Source organism: Thunnus albacares, chromosome 5 (assembly GCF_914725855.1).
Source record: "Thunnus albacares chromosome 5, fThuAlb1.1, whole genome shotgun sequence".
Taxonomy (NCBI): Eukaryota; Metazoa; Chordata; class Actinopteri; order Scombriformes; family Scombridae; genus Thunnus; species Thunnus albacares.
In genome coordinates, this window is record NC_058110.1 from 16369117 (window position 1) to 16396959 (window position 27843).

General features: G+C 40.4%; 1 protein-coding gene across 1 annotated transcript; it reads left to right on the top strand.

The window, feature by feature from the left end:
• The first annotated feature begins 593 nt into the window (after window positions 1–593).
• On the top strand, window positions 594–27843 carry kcnc4 (potassium voltage-gated channel, Shaw-related subfamily, member 4). Its single transcript, XM_044352558.1, has 4 exons — window positions 594–2031; window positions 20010–20946; window positions 21800–21976; window positions 26040–27843. The coding sequence occupies exons 1-4, from the start codon at window positions 1417–1419 to the stop codon at window positions 26105–26107; spliced, it is 1797 nt and encodes a 598-aa protein (XP_044208493.1). The 5' UTR covers window positions 594–1416; the 3' UTR covers window positions 26108–27843.

A 27843-nucleotide genomic window follows, 5' to 3' on the forward strand; every position in this document is an offset into this window, starting at 1 on the left:
CAAACAATCATCTGCTTCTCATGGAAATGACAATAAAATAGAAACTGGATCTCTCAGTTGATCTGTGGAGAACTCTGATGGTGGTTTAGCATAATCCTAATATAACAAGTGATTAAATTGCCCAATTTAGTCTTTGCTTGTCATGAGAGAAAGCATTAGCTGCAAATATTTAGGACAGTTATTTTGGTGCATCTGTGGTTTAGATGCAGCCTATTCGTCTACATATGGTACTATTCCATCAGTCAGTGCATCAAAGTATAGTACATACATTACGTTTTCACATGCAGGAGTAGACACATCATTAACACCTGTGCAGCCTCATACAGTCCCATGCAATAGCCATGCAATAAAAGGAACACCACAATACACAATAGCTCACATATTATGCTCATCGCTGTTTGTTTGTGCTCTTTGCCACATGTCTTCTTTAATTTGCAGCCATGCATTCACAAAGGTTGGTGCCCACAGTGCAGGTCTGCATGTTCTCATGATGACCCAGACATGCATATGCACAATCTGTTGCAGCTTTAAAAGAGATAAATTGAGGGTTGATGAAACAGCTGAGCTATCTCTCTCTCTCTCTCTCACTCACACACACATAGACCATCAGCCCATCCTCTCGGTCTAATTAGAGGGAGTGGTTCAATAATGCGCCAACCTCCGCCAGCAGCCTAAGAGTTAAACTGCCGAGCCTGCTGTTGAACGCACCATCCAACCGGGCTGTGTCGCTAAGGGAAGATAGGCTACTTGTGGAGAAGCAACAGATCCTCAGCTGGAAAACAACCCCACATCTGGCACGCGAGCTGAGCGTTTTCAACAGGAAGAACTGGTGGAATATTTCAGTGCCTAATTTAATTTAATGCGCGACTGGATCATTCGCTGCCTCCCTGGTCTGTGTGTATGTGTGTGTGTGTGGAGAGGAGAAAAGTTGTCAGGAATAGTTGTGGATTGACGTTGCAGAATTTGGAGATTTGTCAAAAAGGGGTGATGAGTGTCACGTTATCTCAGGCTCAGTGGCTCACCCTGTAGGCCCGTACTGCCGTGCGTAATTGGCAAATATTCTTCTTTTGACTGGAAAAGACGCTTTGTTCATGGGAGGGACACAATTGCCAAATCTGGAGGCATCAATGTAAGTCCTATTGTGCAATCTGTTCGACAAAAACATTGAAAAGCGCACACAGTGAGCCTGCCACCTGCGTTTTGTTGCGACACCAGACTGAGTTTTGTAACAGGTGGTTTTTATTGAGCTTCTCACTTTGGCGCTGTCTGGAGCGCTGTTTTTTGGGGGATAAATGAGCCGCACAGGCCATTAGACTGGGGTCTGAAATGAGGGCGCACTTTGCGTTATTTTTTTGATTTTTTGCACGAGTGGACAACATATTGTAAGCGGGAGGCGAAGAGCCAGAAGGTCTCTAAATGATAAGCTCGGTGTGTGTTTCGTCTTACCGAGGGCGCAAGTCAGGCAACAAACCTCCGTCTAAATCATGTCTGAAGGAGGAGATGGCCAGAGGAGAAGACTCGGATAAAATTATCATCAACGTGGGCGGCACGAGACATGAAACCTACAAAAGCACCCTCAGGACCTTGCCGGGGACCCGCCTGGCATGGCTGGCCGACCCGGACACGCAGGTCAGCACCGAATCGGACTCTGCGCCCCCGAGCGCGAACGAGTTCTTCTTCGACAGACACCCGGGCATCTTCGCCTACGTGCTCAACTATTACCGGACCGGTAAGCTGCACTGCCCCGCCGACGTCTGCGGGCCGCTCTTCGAGGAGGAGCTGGCGTTTTGGGGGATCGACGAGACCGACGTGGAGCCGTGCTGCTGGATGACCTACCGACAGCACCGGGACGCGGAAGAGGCCCTGGAGATATTTGAGCCACCGGAACCGGAGGACACCGACGACGACAGAGAGATGCCGAGACGGTTCGGTATCGAGGACTGTCCGGACAGGTCGAGAGGATGCTGCGAAGTTTGGCAGCCGAAGGTCTGGGCCCTGTTTGACGACCCGTACTCATCCAGAGCAGCCAGGGTGAGTTCACCAGGTGTTTCTGCTCTCAGCGCTTTAGTGGCCATATGTCGGTCTGAGACCATAAAGCCCGCAAGTGATTTTCCATTTAGGAAAAAAAAAGGCGCACATTTTCCTAATCAACAGGTGTCCCCACGTGGTTCAGCCAATCAGGCTACAGGTGCATCTTCAAGTCTGCAAGCTGTGCTGTGTGAGAGCTACTTGTCAAGTCAAGATTTTTATTATTTTCTCCTCATAATATGAATTTCTCTAAGCCATACCAAATGATTTCGTCCAATAGCCTGCCTCCGCTCCGGTCTGAAGAGTCAGCAACCCCATTCAACGACTGTTTACTTTATTTCAGAAGGATAAATCATAAAAATGCTGCTCACTGAGTCCTGTCAAGTGTTGGCTACTGGTATCCAGATTTCAGTTCCTCCTGAAATTGTGATGTTTTGCTGTTTGGTAGCAAAATCAACCAGAAAATATAGACTCAATATGATCAACTGAGTGATCAACGTCTTTCAGTCAGAGTTGTGAGTAATGCCACTTGTACTGCGTTCACATTCATATCTGCAGTGTTTGTTTCTGGCAAGCCTCCTATGTGAAGTGGGCACTGCAGGGGAAAGTCTATGTTTTAATCAGGTAACATCCCCCCAGAACTGGTATCAATCGAGTGTTCGTGAGATAAACATAATCAGTAAAACCAAACCATAGTAAAACCAAAGAAATGATCATATACAGTAAACACTACATTTCAGACCTACATCAACCCCTGACAATCATAGAGCACCCTGATGAAAAGGTTAGTTGTTTTAATACTTAGGAACTTATATAGATAGCCACGTGGTACGGACACTTGGATGTCAAATGTAAAAGGAAACTGTCGAGAGTGGTTGATACAGCCAGTAAAATCATAGTGAAACCACAGCTGCAACTAAAGCAGCAGGCATGTACTGAATACCAAAAAGAAAGCTCTTAACATAACAAGTGATCCGTCTCATCCATCGTACCCACAATGTGAATTGCTTCCCTCAGGAAGGTGCTTTAGACCGCCACGAACCACCCGAAATGTCTACAAGAAATCATTTGTCCCAAGTGTAGTTAAACTGTTAAATTATTAAATATATAGTCAGTCGTACAGGGCCACTCCCTTACCTCAGTCCTCGCTGAATTTATACATTTGTCTTATGTTTGTGAAATTTGGCACTGTGTACTTTTCGTAAAAGGCCTATTGAACTGTATTTTAATTGCCTATGACTTAACACCAGGCTCTCCTAATATACTGTTTTTTAATGCCACATTCCCTCTTCTTGTTTCGATCCTTTCACTGCAGCTCAACAAGAAAACACTGCCCGTCGAAACAAGAAGAGGTAAATTTTAACTGAAAAATTTGTAACTGTGGAAGATATCCACTTTATTTGACCAACTCAGGCAGCTGAAGCCTCATATTATCTTCATAGAAACTTTTTTTTGTTGATCAAAACGAGGACTGCGGATTTTGTCCCCTATCACTTATGTTGTAAATGCATTTAGAGGCATCTTCTAATGGTCAGTTTGAACAGGAGGATGATTACAGTGAGAAAAACCTGTTTCAATGTTCATTTGAGCTCCTTATTATTGTTTTAAGACAGTTTTGACATATTGTAAACCCATCCTTTAACACCGGATTTCTTGGAGTTTGAAACTAGCGTGGGAGGTTTTTTAGCAAGTTGAGTCGAGGATTTGTGCTTCTTTGTGTGGAAAGAGGTTTTTTTTAGGACACGTCTGCTTTCTGGCCAAAGTTCGTATCTTCACATCTGTTTCATTGACTGTGTTTCCAGGAACAGACGTAGAGTTGCCCGTGCACTAACCAGGGATTGAACTTGAACATCCTTAAAGGGGAAGCACAGTGAACATCCTTCATATCACTTTAGCTTGCACACTTTTTAGACAACAGTTTAAAAGAAAAATCTTACAAACACTATTCCAAAATACAGCTTTGTGATCATTTGTGATCATTTCTTTGAATCGGTTACTATTGTGAAATCAGATCAGTCAGTTTCTGTTTTTAATTGTAAGACGTGGCCAATAAAAACACAAATGACGGATGAGTGTAACTACTGACCTGGAATAAGTGACGAAACAACTGAAACAAAGGGAACTGAACATGAACAAACAAAAACAACACTGAGCAAAACGATAAAAAACAAACTGTTGCTTTCACTTTGCCCCATAAAAAGAGATCTATCCCTTGAAAATAACTCAATGTGCAGCCAACACATTTGTTTTTGAACACAATTGTGGAGCTATTAAAAACCCACATATACTACAAGGCCAAAAGTATGTGGACAGCCATGTTCACATGTTTGTGTAATTTTGGTCTAGAGCTGTTTACAGCTGCAATGCAAATTATTTTGATTATCGATTAATTGTTTTGAGTCATTTTTTAAGAAGAAATGCTTCTTAAATGTGAATATTTTCTGATTTCTTTAGTCTTCTATGATAGTAAACTGAATATGTTTTGGTTGTGGACGGTTGGTTGGGACAGATTGGGACATTTTAGGTTGCATCTTGGGCTTTGGGTGACATTTTTCACAATTTTCACAATTAATTGATAATGAAAATAATTGTTAGTTGCAGCCTAAGAGCTGTTTTTCATGGTTTGGACAAAGGCAATCTTCATGCTAAAGCAAACAACTGTACTATGAATAAGTCCAACTTTGTGGCAACAGTTTGGAAAGGGTCATTTTCTGTTTTTTTGTGCCCACAAGCCCAAAGTGAAGTCCATATAGAAATGTTTTTCCCTGTTTGGTATTGAAGATTTCTGACCTCCTCGGACCCCAACACCTTTGGAATGAACTGGCACACTAACTGTGAACCTGGACTTATGCCTTTTGGCTGAATGAGAGCAAATCCCTGCAGCCAGAGTCTCAAATCTTGTGGAAAGTTTTCCCAGAAGAGTGGATTAGCAGCATATTAATGTTGTTGGGTGTTTGGGTGTCCATATACTTTTGGCCATGTAGTATATCTTTGCAGTCAGTTCAACATCTAACTTGTCAATCCACTTGTTTAGTTGGTAATATAACACATTTGTCAAACTCCACAGGTAAATTGTTTCCTTTTTTTCTTACAATGCATTTCTCCCGACAAGCGAATGTTCCTTTCAATGCATTAAACAGTTTTTTTTTTCTGTTAACTATAAGTTATGAAATTGTACAAAAATGCTGAAAATAGAGAAACTGCTGTTTCATGACAGAGATGCTGTGCTGCTGAAGTGTTCCCACACATCCTGTTCATGGTTTGCACTTGAAGGTCCTCAAAGCACAAGTGTTTGAAAGGCTGCAGGAGTGTATGTCCATGAACAGTAAATCAGACCGTATATTACACAGAGGAATGTGGATCTAAATGCATATAGAGTTGCAAGGAAAAAACAAAATGATCATTTATTCGCTACATATATGAATACACACGATTGCATGTCACCCAATCTTGTAGTATCAAGAGAGTTTCAGTAGATTTCCCTTCATTTTTGAAGAATCAACAGCATGTCACTGCTAACTTTTCTTTTTTATTCTGACTTATTCAAATCCCTCCCATATTTAGTCATCTCAGTGTCTCATTTTATCATACAAGATACACTCATATTTAAATAAAATAAATGTCGCTGTATTGTAAATTAAAATCACTTTGCTCTCATTACTTCCACGGGGGATGTCATCCAGCTGTAAGCTTTTGAAAGTATGCTGTGCCTAATGACTTAGCAACAAAAGCAGCAGAGTGCTTCATGAAGTAAACGTGAAAGCAAGTATCAAGTGTCACTACAGCAGGAGTTGTCAGTAAAAAGGCCGGGAGGAGCTTTCATTACTAGTCAAAAAGAAAAATACATTTAGTCCAGAAAGAGGAAGGCTGATGCTCACCCTATTTTCTCTCTGCCTGTTTCTGGAATTGAATGGTCTATTCAGAGACTCTCGCAGTGTCGCACAAGTATAATGTTCTTACTGCATGCCAGTCACAATACAAATAGTGTTTATTTTAGCTTCTTGTCCAGGTGGCATTTGCAGGCTGTCACTGTAGAACAGCTGACATCACTGAGTCACAGCTGTCGCCGCGTGGTGCCGTCTGAAGATGACCCACGCCATGCCTGCCAGTTAAACACGTCTGTCTCTCACCACTGAATATTTGTAAATGAATCAATTATGATTTGAGAAGTTCTATAAAAGACAGGCAGGTGGATGTGAATGTTTCTGGAAGAATGTGATGAGAATGAGCAAAGGGCGGCATATTGACTCAGTCATCAATGTCCTTTTCCCATTTCCTCATGTACGTATGTTTGCTCTGTGTGCATTCTGAAAGCATACAGAGTGCATTTTGAGAGACTCACGTTACATTTATGGCCGTTTCATTTAAAAGAGCCTCTGAGCTCATCTCAGGTAATGTAATTCTTAAAAGCCGGAAGGGAAGTTAATCTGTCCATCATTTAAACCACATCCTTCATCCAGTATCTACCAAGACTGGAGGTGCAGCTCTGTGAAAGTCAGCACATAAAACCTCCGTGCTAATGATGGCACCACTCACAAATTAAAGAAATGAGAGGATCATATACATATATCATATATAGTGCTGACTCTGAGCTTCAATTTAAGGGTGTTTACATTCACCTCAGAGGAACTTTGTATGAATTTTAGCCTTGTTAAGTTATGCTAGCTGCACAGCTCAAGAGTCATCGGTCTGTTGCTCCAGACTGAAATATTTAACTAACTATGTGGTGGATTATTATGCAATTTTGTACATTCATGGTCCGCAGAGGATGAATCCCACTTACTCTGGTAAACTTCAGACTTTTCCTTTAGTACCACCATGAGATTGACATTTTTGGTTTTCAAAAATGCCTCAACTGTACTTTGTGTTTGGTGTTATTTAACAAATGTTAACATGCTGACACATAGTCACCTTTCAAGCAAAAATACCAAACATTTGGTGTTTCTAGCTTCTCAGATATGAGAATTTCTTGTTTTTTTCACTATTTTCTGACATTTTACAGACAAAATGACTCAGGGATAAATAGAGAAAATAGAGAGATGAGTCAATAATCAAAATAATTACCAGTTGCAGCCCTTGTCAGCATTTTCATTTTGAGTATTTTAGCATCTTGATGTTAGTGTTTAGGTCAAAGCACCGTTGTGCCTAAGTACAGCCCCCAATTCTAGGGGACAGAAAGTGATTGGACACGTTATAATAACCTTAATATTAAGTCATCATCGTTAATATTTATAGTCATTGACTGGCAGAAGTTTATAACTTATAAATAACAGGAGCTCTGGTGATGCTTATCTATGGGGCTTCTTGCCTTCAGTGTGGTCCCCAGAGAGTGAAACAAATGTTCAGTTGTTTTATACAACTTTTATACATCAAGGACCCCTAAACTGACAGAAATTAGACCACGGACCCCCATTTGATAAGATTTTTGCTTTAAGATGTTTTATTACAGAAAATGTATGAAACCCATAACCAGAATAGTCATACGTTCTGTCATTATGTTACTTATGGATTGAATTATAGTGAAAATAAATTATTCCCTTTTTGAAGCGGACCCTCTGGAACAACCTCAAAGACCCCTGGAGGTCCCCGGACCCCTTTTTAGAACCACTAGGATAGAGGTCAGGTGACTGACTCAGTTAAGAACGTTTCTGGTCCTAAAAAAACTCTTTGGCTGCCTTTTCTGCATATTTAGGATGGATTGTCCTAAAATTTGGGGGCGAAGTATTATTAAACAATATATATAATAGAATTCCTACACTGTTTACCAAATATGGATATGAATGCTCTCAAACACTCGTAAAACTGAAAGTCAGAACATTAACCTCATAGTGATTGTTTCACTGTTAACAACATTTGTTCGAGTTCAGCACCAAAACTATGAAAAACATATAATTGTTTCAATAGTAATGCTGACATGAAAAACATGCAATAATTAGAATGAACACCTGACAGTTTAATATTCCAGTTTAAACACATGGAGAGCTTCGTGTCACTAATTGTACTCCAGGCTTTATAATCTCAGTTTTATTACATATGACAACCAGACTAAATTCAGACCAGATAACTGTGTACAATCTTCCTTAATGCAATGTTTGATTAAATCCCCTGCTGCCTATAATTAATCACTGCTGTGGTAATAGGCTGCAACTTGTTATCAGTGGTGAGCAATTAAAACTAACTCTCCCACAGAAAAGAGCAACATATTTTCTCTCACATAGAGCAAGAAATCGATTTGTTTTTGTTATGAGAACCAGAGATGGACTGATGTGGGATACTTTAGGTCTGATGGGCATTATTTAGAATCTAAGTTTACAATAACTAATCTATTTAGATATATAAAATGCTGTTTTCAGCACTTTCAGATTGCAAATATTCATGTCTTGATCCGTTGTTGTTTATGAAATATTGTGAAAAATTAATATTCAGTGGAAAGTCTAAACCTGATAAAAGCTGAATAATGATATTAGAGAATCATATCAATGTATTCACTTCTGAAATATTGCAGGTCGCGCCACCACATCTTCATCAAGACTTAATTTCTCTTTGGGAATCCTGCGCTGAGAAGCACAAGTAACACTAATTGAAAAAAGAACGTTTTGATCAATATCTTTCAATAAATTGCTTTGCTCACTGGTAATCATGAAACTTATTCTCACACCGCACATTTGTCTCAGTGTGACACCCAGATGATAAATAATAAAGGAGTGTTTTGAGCAGAAGCTCTTATTCCTCTGGGCCTGGCTTTCACAGGGCTGACACCTTCCTCTGCTGCTCTGTGAATGGAACGCAAGATTTGATTTTTCACACATCATCAAAGCCGCACAGCCTTGTTAAGGAGACTTTTATAACACTGAATTCTCAGCAAAAGAGGGATGTAATCCTGTGTGATTATGTTGGTTGTTTATTCTGCTCGCTTCTAAGCTGTTTGCTGAAAATAGATTTACTGTCTTGCTACGAGGTCCGCGGGTTCATCATGAAGAGTTGCAGACTTTGCAAACTTTTTTTTTTCAAACAAATAAAAACAAAATCAGCAACCAATTACTGAAAAAATCATCTTACTTCCACATAAATGAAAGAGCAATTATCAGTGGTGTTTGAGCTGGAACTCACATTTGTCTGTGTGATTTTCCCTTTTTTTTAAAAGCCGTTTTGTTAAAAGAAGTTTTCCCTGATTAAAGAATTTGATACGGATCACTCTACTGAACTTACACTGAAGCCGGGCTCAGACTATAGGAAAATATTAAGTGATTTTGAAATTGGGTTGCATCAAGCACATAAGGAGAAACTTCACAGACGTTCTTGTCTCTAATCTCAAATATGCACACACAAGATTAGAAAATGATGGTGCACCACACACTACAGGATATTATTAAGATTATCGTGCCAGAGAGAGCAACACACCACCTCATGTGATCTCATGTGATCTCATGGGAAAGCAGATGTAAACAAAATGGAGACTGACATGGTACAACAACTTGCTTTAGCAAAGCTCTTCTCTTTGTCCATATGGTTATGATACGTCTCGGAAGACACATTATAATAAATATCAAACATGTTTGAAATTATCGAGGCAGCCCCGATGAGTCTGTGAGCAGTTCTTGAGGTTTAAGATTGGATCTGTAAACCCCTCACATTACCAGATAATCTGGGCTGAACATCGGTACTGAACAAGGTCCCAGACCAAATTTCTCCTCGGATTGTCAGGAGGATGAACCAAGGATAAATCGGCCCAAAACTCTGGTAGTCTGAGCCCGGCTTTATGGGCGTCCTGATCCAATCTCAAAGATCAGGGCCAATCAAGGCGTTTTTTTAACTGATCCGTATCGGCTATATTGAGCAAGAACCTTAGCCCAATCCTTTGTTTTACGTCAGCTGTCACACAGGTGTCGTAAACGGTGAGCACAATTTGTGGCAGGACAAGAAGCGTACTCTGGCTGGCATACCTGCAGCTAAAATGTCTGCAGTGTGGAAGTGTTTTAAATCGGAAAACCAAAACAGTCTAACATTTGCCTGTAATGTCTGCATTACAAGCATTTTGTGAGGTGATAGTAACAGAGCTGCGTTCAATACTACTGACTTGATACAGTGAGTTCACTCAGGTAACTCCGGCGAAGGCTGCTCCGAAGCACCAAACACTGGAGGATACTAAATTTCCTTGAGATACCAACAAGGCCAAAAAGATTACAGAGAGGGTAAATTAATGCATTGCTTTGGATGACCAGCTGTGGTAGAGAATGCAGGTTTTCGCTGTCTTCTGGAGCTTTTGGAGCCATGGTACGCCCCTCTGTACCATCTCAACACTACATTTTAGACAGGATGCAGGTAATTGTTTACTTAATGCATCACAGGACTATTCAATTAAGCATATACATTGAATCGATTTTGATAACTTAATGTACTTGAAGTGTGCATTATGCAGCTGTATTAACTGGGAAAATAGGTGTCAGGTCGGGACTTGGCAAAACACCTTGGTCGGGACATCCCTTCTAACAATAGTGAAATAATCAGTGGAGATAATTGGCCAAGCAGATTAAATTGTGTTTTCATCTTTAAACCTTGATTGCAGAAAGTGTTTAAATTCCAGAGGGAGTGGAAAACAAAAAGCTCTGTGGTCCCCTCTTTTAACTTAATCCATCTGGATCAGTGTTTTTACTGGCCCTCTATTTGAAGAGGTTTGATTGATAGTCAGTACTGAATATCCAAATATTATTTTTTACATGTTGAGATTTCTGGCTCAACTTTTCAGCCTGTACTCTGTTTTGAGAGGAAACACCAGACCGTAACCTCTTCAGTGGATGCTTTTGGTATTTGACAAAATTAAGTTCATTTTCTCGCCCTCAGAGTTTTTCAACCACATCTCTCAGAGTCTGCTCAGTTGTCGTGGAGATGGCTCGGTTGTCATCCTCAGTATGGAGCCTTGTTCATATAACAACAGGTGGTCGTGGTCTGCTCAAGGATATTTTTTTGCATCTTATGTGTTTATCCTACTTGATCTTTCTCTGGCCATCCACTGACTCCCGGTCACTGACCTTTGACCTCTTCCCAGTTGATGCAGTGATGGGTTTTGGTCTGATGTTCACAGACAGCTGATGTTGTCTGTTTCTGGTTTTCTTTCAGTCTCTTGTCTAGGGTCCTTTGCCACTTCACTGATGTTTTCCCCACAGCAGTCGCATGTGATGTCATGATGATGTCACACACCACTCCAGTCTTTCTCTTGGGGATCTCTTGGGGGTTTTTGGATTTGCCAGAGTCCTGTCGATGGTGCAGTTTGTTGATTGATGATGAAGGGAATGACTTAATGCCCCTCAATAGCAGGGAGTTAAGAGTTAGAACTGTCTTGATTCATCATTGACCACTTTTTTTTTTTTGGTGACGTCTCTGCCTCCATGAAATATAAACTGATAATGAAAGACTTCTCTACAGATTCCCTGGAGAAACGCAGCTGACAGTCTGAGGAGTGGACAGGTCTCCTCCGTCGTCAGTTGTACAGACTCTCAGACGTGAGTCAGTGTGACATGAATTCTAAGAAAACATCGGTAGCGGCTGAGCTCGTTGGCTTTGCAGCTGCTGACTGCTCAGAAGGCTCATTGTTGATGTTGCATATAGCGTGTTCGTGTTAGTAACAGAGCGTGATGCTGAACAGCTGGAGGTGATGGCTGTGATGGGTCTCCCCAGCTGCTGCACACTGACGCACAGCCTGCTGCCTGTCGTGTGTCCTGCCTCCCACCCTGATTTTCCCAGCTGGGACTGGTTGGCCGTCCCCTCAGGGGGACCTCGGCTCTGTCTGCACACTGACACCTGATGACCTTGGATTGATGTCTTTTTGGCACCAGTGTTTGGCATTTCATATCCTCAAAGGCTTCACTACTCTACAGATTTAGGTATTTGTTTTATCAGTAACATTATTGGATATTTTTCTTGAAAACAAAAAGAACAGAAAAATGCCAGATAAAAAGTTGAATCGCACTCAGTTATTGTACAGTTCGTAGGCATCATAAATGATTCTTGCCAACATGGAAACATTCTGTGGTAGCAATTATTAGCAGTGTTGGAAGAATTTTTCAGATCTATTACTTATGAGAAAACTTATGAGAAAATTGTAAAGTCTTTTATCTCTAGCAGACGGACTACTGCAACGGTCTGTTTACAGGTCTGCCAAAGAAATCAATCCGACAGCTTCAGTTGACCCAGAGTGCAGCTGCTAGGGTTGTAACAAGAACCAAAAAAGCTCAGCACATATGTCCAGTTCTCAGATCACTTCACTGGCTACCACTTTCTGAAAGAATTAATTTCAAAATACTATTACTTGTTCATAAATCATTAAACAGCATTAAAATCATTAATCTGAGCGGTCTGGAGGGTTCATAGTGGTTCAGAAGTTCAGATAAGTATTTTGTTTAGTGTCTTGGGACCAGTGTTTTCACTTTAACATGTTATCCATTGGATTTTGTTTTGTGTCTGTTAAATAATAATAATATCATGTCATATAGTGGTCAAACAAATGTAGTAGAGTAAAAAATAAATATATTCACTGGACATGTAGTGAAGCAGCATTAAATAGAAACACATAAATAATGTACAAGTACCTTAAACATTTCACAAAGAACAGTAAATGTACTACAATAAAGGTAAGATATAACTTTAGTGATCCTCAGGAAGAAAAATTGTCAGACGCATAAGAAACAGACTGAAGAAGAGGCAGGAGCAAGACAGTAGAAGTAAAAAAGATAAACAATGTACAAATACTAAATGAATTACATAAATGATATAAATAATGTTAGTATCAGCTTTAACCCTCAGTAGGAATTGAGTAATAATAATATTTACATACCCAGGAAATGGAAAATAAAAAGCTTCATGTAAACATTCAGTTATTGTACAATCCATTCGGCCTTATAATGATTGTTGTTTGTACAACATCGGTGAGCTCAGCAGACTGACATGGAAACGCTCTGTAGCAGCAAAGAGACGTTATGGCAATCACGCCAATACAGTGGCTGTGTTTAAAATTTCCAGTGCTGAGCTGTAAATGTGATAATGTGGTCTTCCTTTGTGCCAGACTTCAAATAAACTATAAAGACATATTTTAGATGCTGCAAGGTTTATTGACAGACATGGAGGTCTGCTGAAGAGTCACAAACAAACTGATAAATACAAAGAACCAGAGAGACAAACATGCAAACCCAGAGAAAGACTTTCAGACTCATATGCACAGGTGTGAGGTCTTATTATTAGACTTTCAGATGGAGCCTTTTATAAGCAGAGCAAATTGTCATCATGTGTGCCAGGACTTCCAGCACCTTCCCTGCAGAGGTGCCTCCAGCTGCAGATACCCAGCTCTGTTTAGTTCTGGGATAAACAGTTTGGCATTTGAGTAAACTGAACGCTGTCAGGGCCTGTTAGGCTCATCACAGGCGTCCGAACAACAGCAGGATTCACAGTTTTTATTTGGTTGCTGCAGGTTTGTTGTCACAACAGAGATATTCAGGACAGTATAGCTTTGACTATGTCAAGAAGGTCGGTGGTTAGATCCACGTCTCTTTCAGTGGGCAAGATACTGAACCCAAAGTTGCTCCTGATGGCTGAGCCATCGGTGTGTTTGTGTGTTTGTGGACGGGTGAGCATAGCATAGAAACATTGTGTGGCGCTTTGAGCAGGAAGCGCTTTATTGCTCCTGATTAGCAGGTACATGCATGGCAGCCTCTGCCATCAGTGTATGAACATGTGAATGGTTGAATATTGGCGTGTAGTGTAAAGCGCTTTGAGTGGTCGATAAGACCAGAAAAGCGCTATATAAATGCAGTCCATGAACCATTTGAACTTGTTATCTGTAGTTTAGTTAATTCAGTTTGTTTTACACTCTCACAACTCACAAGAAAACATTGAACTAATTAGTTAATTTCAGTTCAACTAACACATTTTTCAGAGAGCAGGGCAGCTTATGTTTCCAGCTTTAAACTATCTTAAAATGTATCACAGTGTATATAAAAGTAAAACATTTTGTTTTCTCTTTTTAACAGTTTCCAGGGATAACGCACTGGAAACATTTATTAACCCTTACATACTGTTCATATTCTGACCCTTCATTGTACGGAGCGGGTCATTTTTGACCTGGCTCAAGTATTCCTTTATAATTAGTCCCTATACCAAATTTTTAGCCACAAATGTATTTTGCATCCATATATATCTTATCAGTCATAACTAAATGGGTGATTAATCCGTCATTAATGTTTCAGAGAGCAGAGAGTGTTTTATTTAAGTTTGACACTATTCGTTTATAGAGAAAATACTTTTACAACCACTCTATATTATGATCTCATGTTATCTTAAACAAGAGAACATAACAGCCAGAATTATTTCTATGAATTTTATTGAAAGTGAAGGATGCAACATTTTTGAATGGCAGGTCTCATTATAACCATTAAACCATCAATCAACACTGACTGTAAATCACATGCTTTCCTTGTCCGTCAGTTGTACACAATCAACTCTGCACTGAGTGCATTAGTCATAAAACAAAACAACAAACTGGTTTGCATTTCAATCTAAACAAACATTACTTTTGCAGTCTTTTTTTGTCATGCAGAAGTTGCATCTCCCTCTCTTTTGTCTTCTTGTTGCAACTGACTGTGAGACTGCAGACTGATCAGGGCAAAGTTCGGACCACTGTGCTGCTACTACAGGGAGACTATGTTGGGCGACCACAATGTTGGTTACCTGGTAACTGATGGGTTTGATTTGTTACTTTGTCTCCAATGACAGAAATACACACATGACAATCTGTAGTTTCACTGTTTCAAGATTCCCTGTAACCACCCTTTACCTTGATTTGACCCCCTCTGGTGACTTTAAAATCCCTTTGAATACATACGGGTCAAATTTGACCCAGAACACCTTCTATGTGCAAAAATTTATACTAGCTGCACCAAAAGTAAATATTTTTGAAATATTCCACTTCAGGAAAAGTAATAAAATTTCAGGCTTAAAAAATGTCATTTAGGGAGTTTTACTGCTTTCAAATGTCAAAATGGGTCAAATTTGACCCGCACAGTATGTAAGGGTTAAAGGTTTTGTGTAAACTGAGCCTTCTTTTTGATCCATCACTGAAGAAACCAGCTAGTAGAAGTTGATTCTCACACAGGAACACACAAGTGATAATTCCAGGTTGTCTCCACTTGGATTCAGACAGAACAGATTTTCCAAAATGTAGCCAACATTTGGTTTTGTCCCCACACTTGGTGGCTTCAGATACCCTGGAAAACTAATCATCAATGCAACAATATATGTTTTGGTGTTGAAAATCTCTTTGAGTCTTATAGGGTAGCAAATAATTTAACATATTCGAATGCCAATTGTTTATAGGTTTTTGTTAGCATCAAGATTATAGATTCATCTGCCTTTAGTGCTACAATTAATCATTAAGTAATTCATTGTCAGTGTATTAATCTGTTCTAGTGTCATTTTCTAACCTGACTGAAGCGGGAAAGGCTCCCAGTCATCGTTAGCACGACAAAAATATTACATTCTTCTGTGAAGATCAGTACAGAAGGGAGGAGTGTATTTGTTTGAGTGTTTAGTTCAAATATCAACAGTCTTTCTCCAGAATGACTGACTCCAGCTTTAATGATTATTTGGTCAAGATCTGGCACCGCTTTCTTATTTAAAGTGCCTAATGTTTGCTCGATCAAGGCCATCGCCTGTTATCATCAGGTCTGGTTTACTTTTTTTGAATGAAGTTGTGTTTTGTAAATCTGATCAAAAGCCATATAAAATGTTCTGCAACTTGGCACCAAATGGTTGTCAGATTTTTGTACAACAGTTTGTGATAAGACATAAGGACACGGAGGAGTGCAGGACACACCGCTGCAGAGACTCAGTTACTCAGTAACTCCAGTTGTCTGTTTTCATACGTAACCGACAAGGCTTCACCCCACTGGCTGGTTGGTCAAGGTTGTGAGGTGGAACTGTGATGATATCATGACCATCCCACATGTTACACCCTCTAGATGTGGGTCATTGGTGGCAAGTGAGAAGAAGTGGCTGATGGCATCAGTGTGTCACAGAGTTAATATAATAAGAATAAGAAGTAATAAGCAATAAGAAGGACTGCAATGCGTGGGGGATTGTGCTTTACAAATTGGGAGAAAGCAATGTGGGAAAATCTGCAAAATTAAATATATTTTTAATAAACACATTAATGAAGTTGATGAAGTTGTCTACTTTTATTAAATGAGAAAAAAGGGGGGTTGTTTTCAGCTGAGGAAGATATCAAACAAATCTCGGTGTCATCACTGTCAATCATATCAGCATCAGATGTATCAGAATTTTCAAAGCCTTTGTTATTCAGTCAGTAATTGTCTGACAGGTAATCTGTTTCTACACAAGCGCCTTCTTTTGCAGCTCTTCTTATAGTGTTTACACTGGGCTCCACTGTTGTAGTTATTGTCCAGGTCTGTCGTGCAACAAGTGAAGAACCCACAGTGGGACTTGGAAGTCCAGAGAGAGATAACGAAACGCTGGGGTAATATTTTATTAATTGACTTTGAACATTTTTATAATGAGGTGCTGCATCAGAGACCGGTCCCTCTTGTTTGGTATAGACCACCTTAATTATCTGGCACCGGCTGCATATCTGACTCTATTGTCTGGATAGCTTTCCAATAGGAAATCATGGATGAGAGGACACACTGCAAACATGTTGTGCTTGTGTGTGTGTGTGTGTGTGTGTGGAAAAACTGCAAGTACATATTCTGATGTAAATTAGTATTTAATAATATTCAGTAAATACACGCAGTTCAAACTAATTGACTGTTTCTGAAACACATTAAAATTTCAGATGAAAGCATGAAAAAAATCTGCAGTCTGCCTCTCAGTGGAACCAAAAAAACTAAATAAAATGTTGTTAATCATTTGCTTTTACATTTTCCAATATGCATGTGTATGAAAGAAAGATGAAAATTAATTATTGACTAGCAGTTGCATTTCCTGTCGGAGTTCCACTAGTGAAAAATGATTTTGTTGATGTCACATGATAAAAAGGAGTCACTGAACGCCTTTTACATGGTTACAATCAGCTTCAGCCTCTGTAATGTACTAAATTAGTCACCAATCAAACCGTGTGCTTAAGTTTCTGTTAGTTTCTATTTAGTTTGTATGCTGCTTGGTTTGCTGTGATGCACCTCGTGACTATGTGACTCACACACACACACACACGCTGTACACAGTTAGCTTTGGTGATGTTCAGGGAAACCGTGTCCATGCAACAGGGGGGACTTGGAGCTCCTCCTGGGGCAGCGGCAAGTTGTCCCGCGGCTCAGTCGTCGTCTTCTAGGGGGATCATGTGAACGCTTCAGAGCTCTGCAGGGACAAAGCTGAGGAAGGTTGTCATGGTGCAGAGCTGCACATTATCTGGGTGTACAATAGAGATACGAACAGACATGTATATATACACACGTGCAATATCTCAGTTTTTGCCTATTCTTTCCACTCAGTGAATGCCATAAACTGTCCAATCTGTCTTAGTTATTTTGTTTGTTCCACAGTGAATTAGTATCCCCCATTGGACATTACATGCTTTATTTGTTTTTTTTTCTAATCACAGACCCAAACACTATAAAGACAGATTGATATGTGAGAGGCCCCAGCAGGAGAAAATGGCTGAGTGCATGCAAGGCACAGGTACATATTTATCCAGCTGGAAGAGTAGAAAGGTTGGAGAGGCATTACAATTTGTCCAGACTTTAGTAAACAATAAAGACAGTTAGCACACAATGTTAAAACAAACAGAGACAGACATGGCCATTGTGCTGGATCAGGTTAATTTCAGCCACATTGTTTGATTCGCCTCCCATGAATTGTGAAAGTAGTTTGAATCCCTCCCTATTTGGTTTGTATTTGTAAGCCAGATTATTTGTATTATATTGTTGTAATGTTTTAAATGATTTGTGTGACAGTAACAGCAGAAAAGATGTTTCACTGACTGAAACATGTCTGAAAAACCTGACAGCAGTGCAGGTGACTGTTAAGTGTTTCATGACTCAGCTCATTGTTCGTTTATCCCCTGCTGTTTAGCGCCAGAAGGCTCTGCTCATCTTTTCACTTCCCTCTCTTCCCTCATGGTAACACTCTGGTTGGAGACCCCTAACGCTACTTGCTGTTACGAGATTAACCTGCTTTATCCGGACAAAATGAGACTATTCTCTCCATGATATATCTGAGAGACAACTCACACAGTAGCCCCATCATGGTTGGTTTAGTAAATCAATGCACACAGCGTTGGCACCATGTGAGCACCCCCTGCTGTCTGCGACTGGCAGGGAACCATGTTAATGGAATCACGTTTTCTCTCAGCATGATTCAGTCTCTGTGTTCATGGGAGTAATTGGTTTGAAATTGGTCTGTTCGCTCTGAGAACATTGTCCCGGCTCTCATGTGGACAAAAAGCATTTTCAAATATATAAAAAAAAGGAATTTTCAGCCACTAATCTTCAAACAACAGTGATAGTGGACAATCACAACAAGGAATGATTTCCTGACGATAATGAGATGTCATGAGGAAGCGCGAATGAGAAACAAGAAAAAAGTAGATATTTTTTAATGTTCTTTGGTTTCACTGAGCTCAGTCGTCAGTGACCCTCATTTGCATTGGTGTCAGTGAACAGTAGGGTGTTTTTGAATCTTAATATTTATTTTTGGAAGATGTCTTTTTTAATGTTTACTGTGTTGATCCAATTGTAAAAATCTCTTATCTGTGTTAAACCAAACTATTTCCAACTGGCTAAAGACCAATTTTTCGGAGCAACAGCTGCATTTTTATATACAACCTACAGCATACTGAAATATTTTCCTCTCAAACATTGTGCATAACCCACTTTGCTTGTTACTGCATTTATCTAATGTTGGTCAAATTAAAGCAGCTCTCACTCTCTCCGCTCTTATAGTGTTGTTGTCAGTCGCAGCAGGCAGCTGTTTTCAGAGAAAAAGCTCTAAAAACCCCACTGTACCCAGCACCAAACCGCAAACAGACACAGTTAGCAACTAGCTGTCAAACATAGTGGAGCATTTAGCAGCTAAAGAGCCACGTATTTCCCTTAGGAGTGGATAGAGACCAAAAACAGAGCTAAAAGAGAGTGAATATTGGACTGAGATTCACCAGGTGGACAGGAACACGACTTCAAATGATTATGTTGTTCTGTAAATGCTGGATGTGTAATGAAGCAACTGTTTGCTAACAACTTCAGCATATCCACTTAAAAAGCGATGATTTGTCAGTGTTGTGTTCATGACTTGTTTCCACTGCCTATATATAAACCTTAACGAACGTTTAAGGTTTATATTTTTCATTTCCACTGGGGCCTCCTGCTGCTCCAATTTTAAGAAAAACACAGTATCTTTTAAGGTATGTCATAGTGGTCTGGCTCGTCCTTCTCCTTTGTATTATTCCTGCTGGTCTCTGCACACAGTCAGCCTAGTTGGACATTTCAGGGCTCGTTTTCTCCCCTTCAGATGAAGCTTTTTACTGCCATTCATTCTTGTACTTCACAAACACAAATCCATCACAAAAAACTTACATTCTTACTTTGATGTTGTCAAATATTGTGTCTTATCATATTTCTTTGTGCCTGAGTTAAGTGTTCTCTTATCAGTGTTCATTATTTTAGTCTTTGCTTACTGTCAATCAAATGACATTCACTGCTTCCGCCAGAAATGAATCCCTCAAAACGTGCCGCTTTACAGACTTGATTGGCACATCCACGTCTTTTTATTTGTGGTATTTTGACACTGTTAAGTTTGCTGATAAAAATAAATCTTATAATATAAATTATACATGGCATGGATGGAAAAATGGTTCACAGGAGGCACATTTGATGTAAGCAAAGACTTTAATGGAAGCTCTTGCACAAAGCAACAGTATTGATTGCTTATTAATTGTGGGTAGCCATAAAATTGTGATGATTAATTGTTTGGTCTGTCTCGTCCAGGGAGTGGCACTCGCCTCCCTCTTTTTCATCCTGGTGTCCATCACCACCTTCTGCCTGGAGACCCACGAAGCCTTCAATGAACTGCAGAACCGGACAGAGCTGGTTGTCATGGGCAACGTCACAAAAGAATTTGAGAGGAAGGAGATGGTGACAAAGCCCATCCTCACCATGGTGGAGGGCGTCTGTGTGATCTGGTTCACATTTGAGTTCCTGGTGCGTATCGTCTGCTGCCCAGACAAGGTGGTCTTCATCAAGAACTCACTCAACATTATTGACTTTGTGGCCATTCTGCCGTTCTACCTGGAAATGGGCCTGAGCAGCCTGTCATCCAAAGCTGCCAGTGACGTGCTGGGTTTCCTCCGTGTGGTGCGGTTTGTTCGAATCCTCCGGATCTTCAAGCTGACGCGGCACTTTGTAGGCCTGCGCGTGCTGGGACACACGCTGAAGGCCAGCGTCAATGAGTTCCTCCTGCTCATCATCTTCTTGGCACTGGGTGTACTCATCTTCGCCACCATGATATACTACGCTGAGCGCATCGGAGCCAGTCCAGACGACCCCACAGGCTCCAACCACACACACTTCAAGAACATCCCCATCAGCTTCTGGTGGGCGGTGGTCACCATGACAACGCTAGGCTACGGAGACATGTACCCACAGACGTGGCTGGGCATGATGGTGGGGGCGCTGTGTGCACTGGCTGGGGTCCTGACCATCGCCATGCCGGTGCCTGTCATCGTCAATAACTTTGGGATGTACTACTCACTGGCTATGGCCAAACAGAAGCTGCCGAAAAAGAAGAAGAAGCACAACCCGAACCCAGATGCTCCGACTGACTCAGCCTCGTTTGGGAAGTCGGATACAAACTCACACAGAGACAGCACTCAGAGCGACACGTGCCCGCTGGCTGCTGAAGAGAGTGTCGCCAGGAACCGCTCAGGTCAGGCTGCCATTCATTATTAAAGGGTCATTTCACCCAAATTACATAAAGACATTGTATCATTTACCTTTTGTGGTATCTAGCCATGCAGATAGTTTGGCTTTTATTTGCTAAAGTTTTAACTGCTGCCAATCCAATACAGTGAAGGTGAATGGGGGTTTGTTTGTGCTGCTCAAAGCATTGAAAAAAATTCAGTTTTTCATTACAGTGTATCAGTTATTCTGAATAATACACAGAACTCACTGTGAGCTACTTTGTACCAAATAATTGTTCCTAATGAAAACTGTTAGCATGTTCTGTGAATTATCAGAGTAAAAGGGGGGTTATATATGATATATAATAAGATTTATATCACAAAAAAAACAAAATTAATACTATCTGCATGGCTAAATAACACTATAGGTGTTGCTTTTTTTCCCAGTTTGGGTGAACTGACTACTGACACTAATGTTACAGTTTATTATATTTATTCATTAGTTTTTTTTTTTAATTTAGAAAGATTGTTTTGTTTAATTACTGCATTTAATCGGTGCATTCATTCTTTTTAGGACACACATGATAAATATTAGAGTGGCTTTGAGCCAAATGATAACATAAACAGCCATTCTATTTCTAGTCTTATACGTAGTTCTTGAGGCTTTTCAGTTTGTCTGACAGATGAACCGCGCACAGTCATAAAGACAGTAACACACCGGGATTAAATTACTCCTCATAACATCTCTGTTAAATTGGATTTTATCACAGAAAAATACCGATTTTATGCAATATACATCTGGCTTTGTCTGGGCCCTCAGGGGAGTCTCAGTAAAAGCTTTGGCATTTACGTTTCTGTGTGTTTTTCTCTTCCTGTCAGACTCCAAACAGAACGGAGATGCAAATGTGGCCCTTTCAGAGGAGGAAGGCTGCAGCCTGACCCAGCCGCTGTCCCCCAGTGAAAAGTGGTCCCTGCGGTGCTCCCGAGGGCGAGACAAGACTAAGAAAGAGGCCACCTGCTTCCTCCTAACCTCTGGAGACCCTAACGTTCATACTGGTAGGTCACATAGATACCAGCACGTAATTGAATGTACGCTTTTACTGCTGGTAGCGTTGCACATTTCACTGTATGTTTGCTGTGTTGTAGCCGTACTGTGGTTTCAGCTCTCTGACATATTCAACTTTGGTTAAAATTTAGTCGTCAGGTATCGTGTTTCCTCCATTTGTGCTCTCTGGGAATTCAACAGTGTTTTAAAGAAAATCCTACAAATCAAGACCACGTTTGAGTCCCTCATCCAACAGGTTCCTGAGAGTTATTATCATTTTATGACAGTTTTATGAGAAGATCAATACCACTTCATGCATGCTAAATAAGAAGCTATCACCACTAGCTGTTTACAATGACTGGAAGTCAGGGGAAGTGAGATGAGAAGATTGATGCGTCCCTCACAACCAGGAGACAGTTAGCTTAGCTTAGCATAAAGACTGGAATCAGCTAGCCTGGCTCTGTCAGTCTGCCTCCAGCACCTTCAAAGCTCACATATTATCAGATCTCCTGGCTGTAGCTTCATATTTAGCGTACAGACATGGGAGTAGTATCAATCATTGAACTAGGGCTGCAGCTAATGATTATTTTCATTATCGATTCATCTGACAATTATTTTCTCAATTAATCGATTAGTTGTTTGGTCCATAAAATGTCAGAAAATGGTGAAAGCTGTAGATCACTGTTTCCTAGAGCCCAAGGTGACGTCCTTAAATGTCTTGTTTTTTCCACAACCCAAAGATATTCAGATTACTGAAAAAATAACTCCAAACAATTAATCGATTATGAAAATAGTTGATGATTAATATGATAGTTGGCAACTAGTCGATTAATTGTTGCAGCTCTACATTGAACCTGGCAAGAAAGTGAATAAGCGTATGTCCCAAAATGTCCAACTACTCCTTGAACTAAAGCTCTCGTCACGTCTCTGATGGAGGATTTAATAGTTACAGTGCACAGGTGATTCGTCACAGTGAGGATTTTACTTTTATAAATACTGTATGAAGAACCTTGGACTTCATACAGTATTTATAATTTTGTTCCATTTTCAGCTGTCAGGTGGCTTAACATGACTAAAAGTCCACAGCCAGGCTTGCAGCCCACGCTGTAATTGCACACCAGAAAACAGAGTTGATGGATGGTTGAAAAATTGAGAGAAAATTTAGCTATTCTTAGATCCTTACCGGTAATGGGGCAAGAAATGAAGGTTTGGCTGCAGGGTCATGAAATGACAGAGGAAATATCATGTTGTTAGCTAGATGCTGTTAGCAGCTGTTATCATGAACAAAAGTTACAGGTAGAAATTTTGATGACAGCACTAAATGAGAAGTTAAAAAGATTAGTTTCATGGGGACCATGAAGAGGCGTCAGAGTGGTGATAAAATGGATTTCAGGAGTGTTTAATTTTACAGCATACCCACTCAACTTCAATAACAAAATTTAAACAAGAAATGCTACATTTCGTTTTGCATGGTGGAGTTGTGTAAATAGACTTGACTTTGTTCATTAAAAAGTGGGAAAATCTCCAGTATATACCCACTTCCATTCTTAAGCTCTATCATCTTTCTTGCAGCGTCCAACTGGCCAAAGGCAGATTTCAGTCATTATTCACCAGAGAGTTCAAAAGAAAATCAATGGAAGCGCTTTGTAGTACTAATTGCATCATCTATCTGTCTGTGTGCGCTTAGTGAAAGAGCCTTTCTTGAATAATCGCCTTCACAGAGCGTAGGGTTGCTAGAAACACAATGTACCAAACAACCTGTTGTGTCTAAATATGTAAGGAATGCTCCACACACTCAAGTACATAAGTTCAGGTTCAAGTGCAAGCATTTGCAACGTAATTGGATTCAATCGATCATCTTGTGAGACCCAGATTACATCAATACACCTTTAACCGACAGACTGTCTCAATGATTACTTACTTCAGCTGCACATTTTCAACGTGCAACACCAATATTCTGTAATTTTGACTTTTCTAGGAGTTGTCTGAAATTGATAACGTGGCTGCAGAGGAGAGGGAGATGTTCCTGTTATTCACTGAATTGACATCCGCTGTCAGCTTGCCATCTCTCTCTGCTTGAATGGCCGCTGGATCTCATGTCTGAGCTTTCCAAACTACCCGAAAGCCCCTTGTGAGAAGAGGGTCTATATTTGGCAGCCATGGATCCAGTCCTGACATCCTGAACACACATCCCAGCCAGTCAACATCCTGACATGTCTCCAAACAGCCCGACGACACTGAAGGTGTTTTCCTGCAAAACTGCACTTTGCAGAGACACATTTTTCTTCAAAAGCTCATTAGCACATCACTGCAGAGGAAAAAACAACACACAAATGGGGCACTTACTGTAGCTTAGCTCCTATGAGAGTATATACACCCGCTTTTTTCGACAGCCTATTACAGGTAAATTGTATTTGAACGTGTTTCCTGAAAGCCTCTTTAATCCCTGAATGTGTTGAGTGTTGGAGATTGGTGTAGGTCCATGGCATATTGTCACATGCAAAAAATTATATGTCAGATAAATGAGAAGAAGGGATGTTTGTGGACATGTAGTGATGCTCTGGGGAATAAATCATCTATCAATAGAAGATTTACAGCCTTACAATCACAGTGGGAAAGACATAAACACAGAAAAAACACAACTCGTCCCCAGCTTGCTTTCACGCAGATTTCTCTAATAACACGCTAAATGATCTGGTCAGCGCATTAAATTGTTGAGCGAGCCTTCTTCTGATCGCAGAAACAAAAACAATGGAAAGCTGAGCAAAGCCAGAACACCTCAAAACTAATCTTTGAAAGAGAGAGGAGGGGGGTAATTCAATCCCGAGCTCTGTGTCTGGTGAGTATGTGGATAATGACATCCCAGTCTATTACAGGCAAATATCACACATACACAACACATTTTAGTGCACATTACCTGCAAAAAGGGTTCAAGTGGACTTTCACTGTTTCCTAACCATGTTAAAAATAATCGTGCCGGGATTCAAAATCAGAAACCCTTGTTTTTGTCCAACATGCAAAAAGCTACAGCCATTTGGAGTTGGTTAGATGGAGACAGATTATGTCAGAGCGGATCTGCTCTTCAGAGTGATGCCCATAGGGGATGGTGCTAGGTTAATTCCAGGGTTACAGGATATAAGGTATGGATAATATTTCACCAGAGCAGTATGGCAGGAAACGGACAGATGGATGCAGCAGGTCTGAAGATGCTCAGATGGTTATCGGTGACAGGAAATGGTCATCCACCCTGCAGTTGGAACAAAATGCTGCTGGATTTGAAGCGATTAAGGTCGTCACAGGGAGTGTGTGACAGTGTTTGCACTCGCTGTCACAGTTTATACATACAAAAGCAAACACCGTCCTGGTTGAAAGCACACTGTGTCTGCGATGTGACAACTGCCAGCTTGTTTCCTTACAATGAGCACATAATGGTGTGGCAAAAAACCGTTGCAGCGCTGCTAAGACAGAGCAGCAGGCGGAGCAGCAAGATGAACAGAGAAAAGGCTTCTCAGCTCGGATGAGCCTTCATATTCCCAAATGACTCCTCTGGACGATTGCCACTAATAGGTTTCCATTAACAGCATGGGTGGTCATAGTGAAATCCTCCTGCTGGCATCTGAGGTTCAAATCTGTGGAGTACAGCTGAAATATTAGTCGATCAACAGGAAATGATCAACAATTTTGATAAACAATGAATCATTTAAGTCATTTTATCAAGCAAAAATGTCAAATGCGCACTAGTTACAGCTTATCAAATTTTTGGATTTTCAGTTTTTCTTTTATTGTAAATTTGACATCTTTGTGAAACTTGCAATTGACATTTTTCACATTTTATATATTTATATATTTTATAGATTAAAAAGAATCAAAGGATTAACTGATAATAAAAACAATCATTAGTTGCAGTCCTACTATGAGCAGTTAAAGGCCTGGACGGGGTCAGCTTGTATTCAACAGAGAATATTAGACTACATTAAAAATAACTTCACTCCCAGTTTATTTTCTAGGTGTTTCATGCTCATATCTTAAGTCACAGTGTGTCATTGTGTTTCTGTCCTTTATGTTTGCTAACAGAGAGCTGTAAAGACATCCTCGCTGCCACTGGAAACTACGCTCAGCCAGAGGTCACCACTCTGACCTGATGCTGATTGGCTACGAAAAGAGGAAAGAGCATGAACTGGCGGCGGAGTACATGCTGTGCGGAGCTGCGGCTCTGGTCCCTGCTTTTCCTTCCTGAATGAACTGTAGACGGGATTCCTTTTTATTCAGGATGAGATTGTTTTTGTTGTTGTCTCTGTCACACATCTAAAACCCTGTGGTAGAATATCAGATGTATTGCAGATTTCCCATATGTGCACTCATTAACATGTTACGAAGCATTTTATATGTACTGCATGATCTAGCATTGTATGATGTACCTTGAAAACGGACTACAGTTATTATGCTCATTTAGTGGACATGTCATAGCTTGTCTTAATCTGAAGTGACTGTTATAATGACATAGCGACAATTTTGCTCATCAGATATAACATTTGTTAGCCTGATTCTGTTTTTCTTTTTTCCATGTTTGGAGTAATATGTACAGAAACAGTCTGTTATAGTTCTTTTTGGGACTCAAAAGACACTTCATCGTCATTTGGATAAATGTCTTGTGTCCATGAATGTTGTTGAGTAAGAACACCCAAAACACTTGTGAATATGGGATTGTACAGCCTAACTGTTACTGTGAACTAGGATTAGATGAAAACTTGAAAATCATAGTTTGATCCTCAACAAAACAGACCCAGAGTTCTTTGTTCTTCATCCGGTCTCTGCCTTCTGTCGTGCCACTGCTTTTTAACACTGACCACAGGGACAACATGCAGATACTTTGTCAAGACACAGCGTGGTATGAATGCTGCTCAGGCAACACACTGTTTGTAAATCCTTGTACAATAAGAGAATTTAACAAAAGAGAGAAAAAAAAAATCAATGGAGCAGTATTGTCTGTCTGTTACATTAGCCGTATACAATTGATGCATCATTACTGGTTGAGTCAGGATCAACTCTATTAGATTACGTGGTAGACTTTCATTACCATCATTCGTAAAGAATACGTACAGTACAATGCCATTAGTTCCACTTGTGCCTCACGTTGAGTAATGGAGCTTAAATATGTGCAGTGATGTAATTAGATTTGTTCCTTAACACTTCTGGTTGTGTCGGTTCTGTAGAAACCCCCGTTACATGTTTCCACAGAGCGAGGAGGAAGAGGAGTGCGGTTTCTTTCACTTGTGACTTATGATATATTCCTCATGGTCTACCATAGTGGCCTTATGTTTAATAAACAAAAGGGAAGGTTCATTTCATCTTCATTAGCCTCCAGCTCATTTCTATGCTGACCCGGAGGTGTGTAATTATGTATAAGCACAGTTGTACGTACAGTATGTAGCACAGTACAATATTCTGGATCATTCCTTCCTCTCTCCTGTGTATACGACATGCTTATGCATCATGAAATAGCTGTTAACCAATAATGAAAGATTATTATTTTGATAATTCACCTTTTTAGCCTCATTTACTGTTTTTCCTTGTTGTATATACTCAAATGTGACAGAGAAGCACATCAGTTTCATATTTTCCCATTAGAGATCGTCTACTGTAGGTGACTGTGATGGATTGTAACCCCTGTCGGATGTCATATGGTGTGTGTGTGTGTGTGTGTGTGTGTGTGTGTGTGTGTGTGTGTGTGTGCGCGCGCGCGCGCGCGCGTGCGTGTGTGTATGTATGTGTGTGTATGTGTGTGCGTGCATGTGTGATGTTATGTCATGTAGGCATGTGTTTCTATGCAGAAATACAAATAAAAATCCATTTCCCCCCTCTGGTGTTGAAGATAAAA

Excerpts from the sequence above, each read along its gene's own strand:
- kcnc4 (XM_044352558.1), top strand. The coding sequence starts at position 1,417 with ATGATAAGCTCGGTGTGTGTTTCGTCTTACCGAGGGCGCAAGTCAGGC. Across the intron at positions 20,947-21,799 it reads TGTCGCCAGGAACCGCTCAG|ACTCCAAACAGAACGGAGAT; the intron begins GTCAGGCTGCCA and ends TCTTCCTGTCAG. Across the intron at positions 21,977-26,039 it reads AGACCCTAACGTTCATACTG|AGAGCTGTAAAGACATCCTC; the intron begins GTAGGTCACATA and ends GTTTGCTAACAG.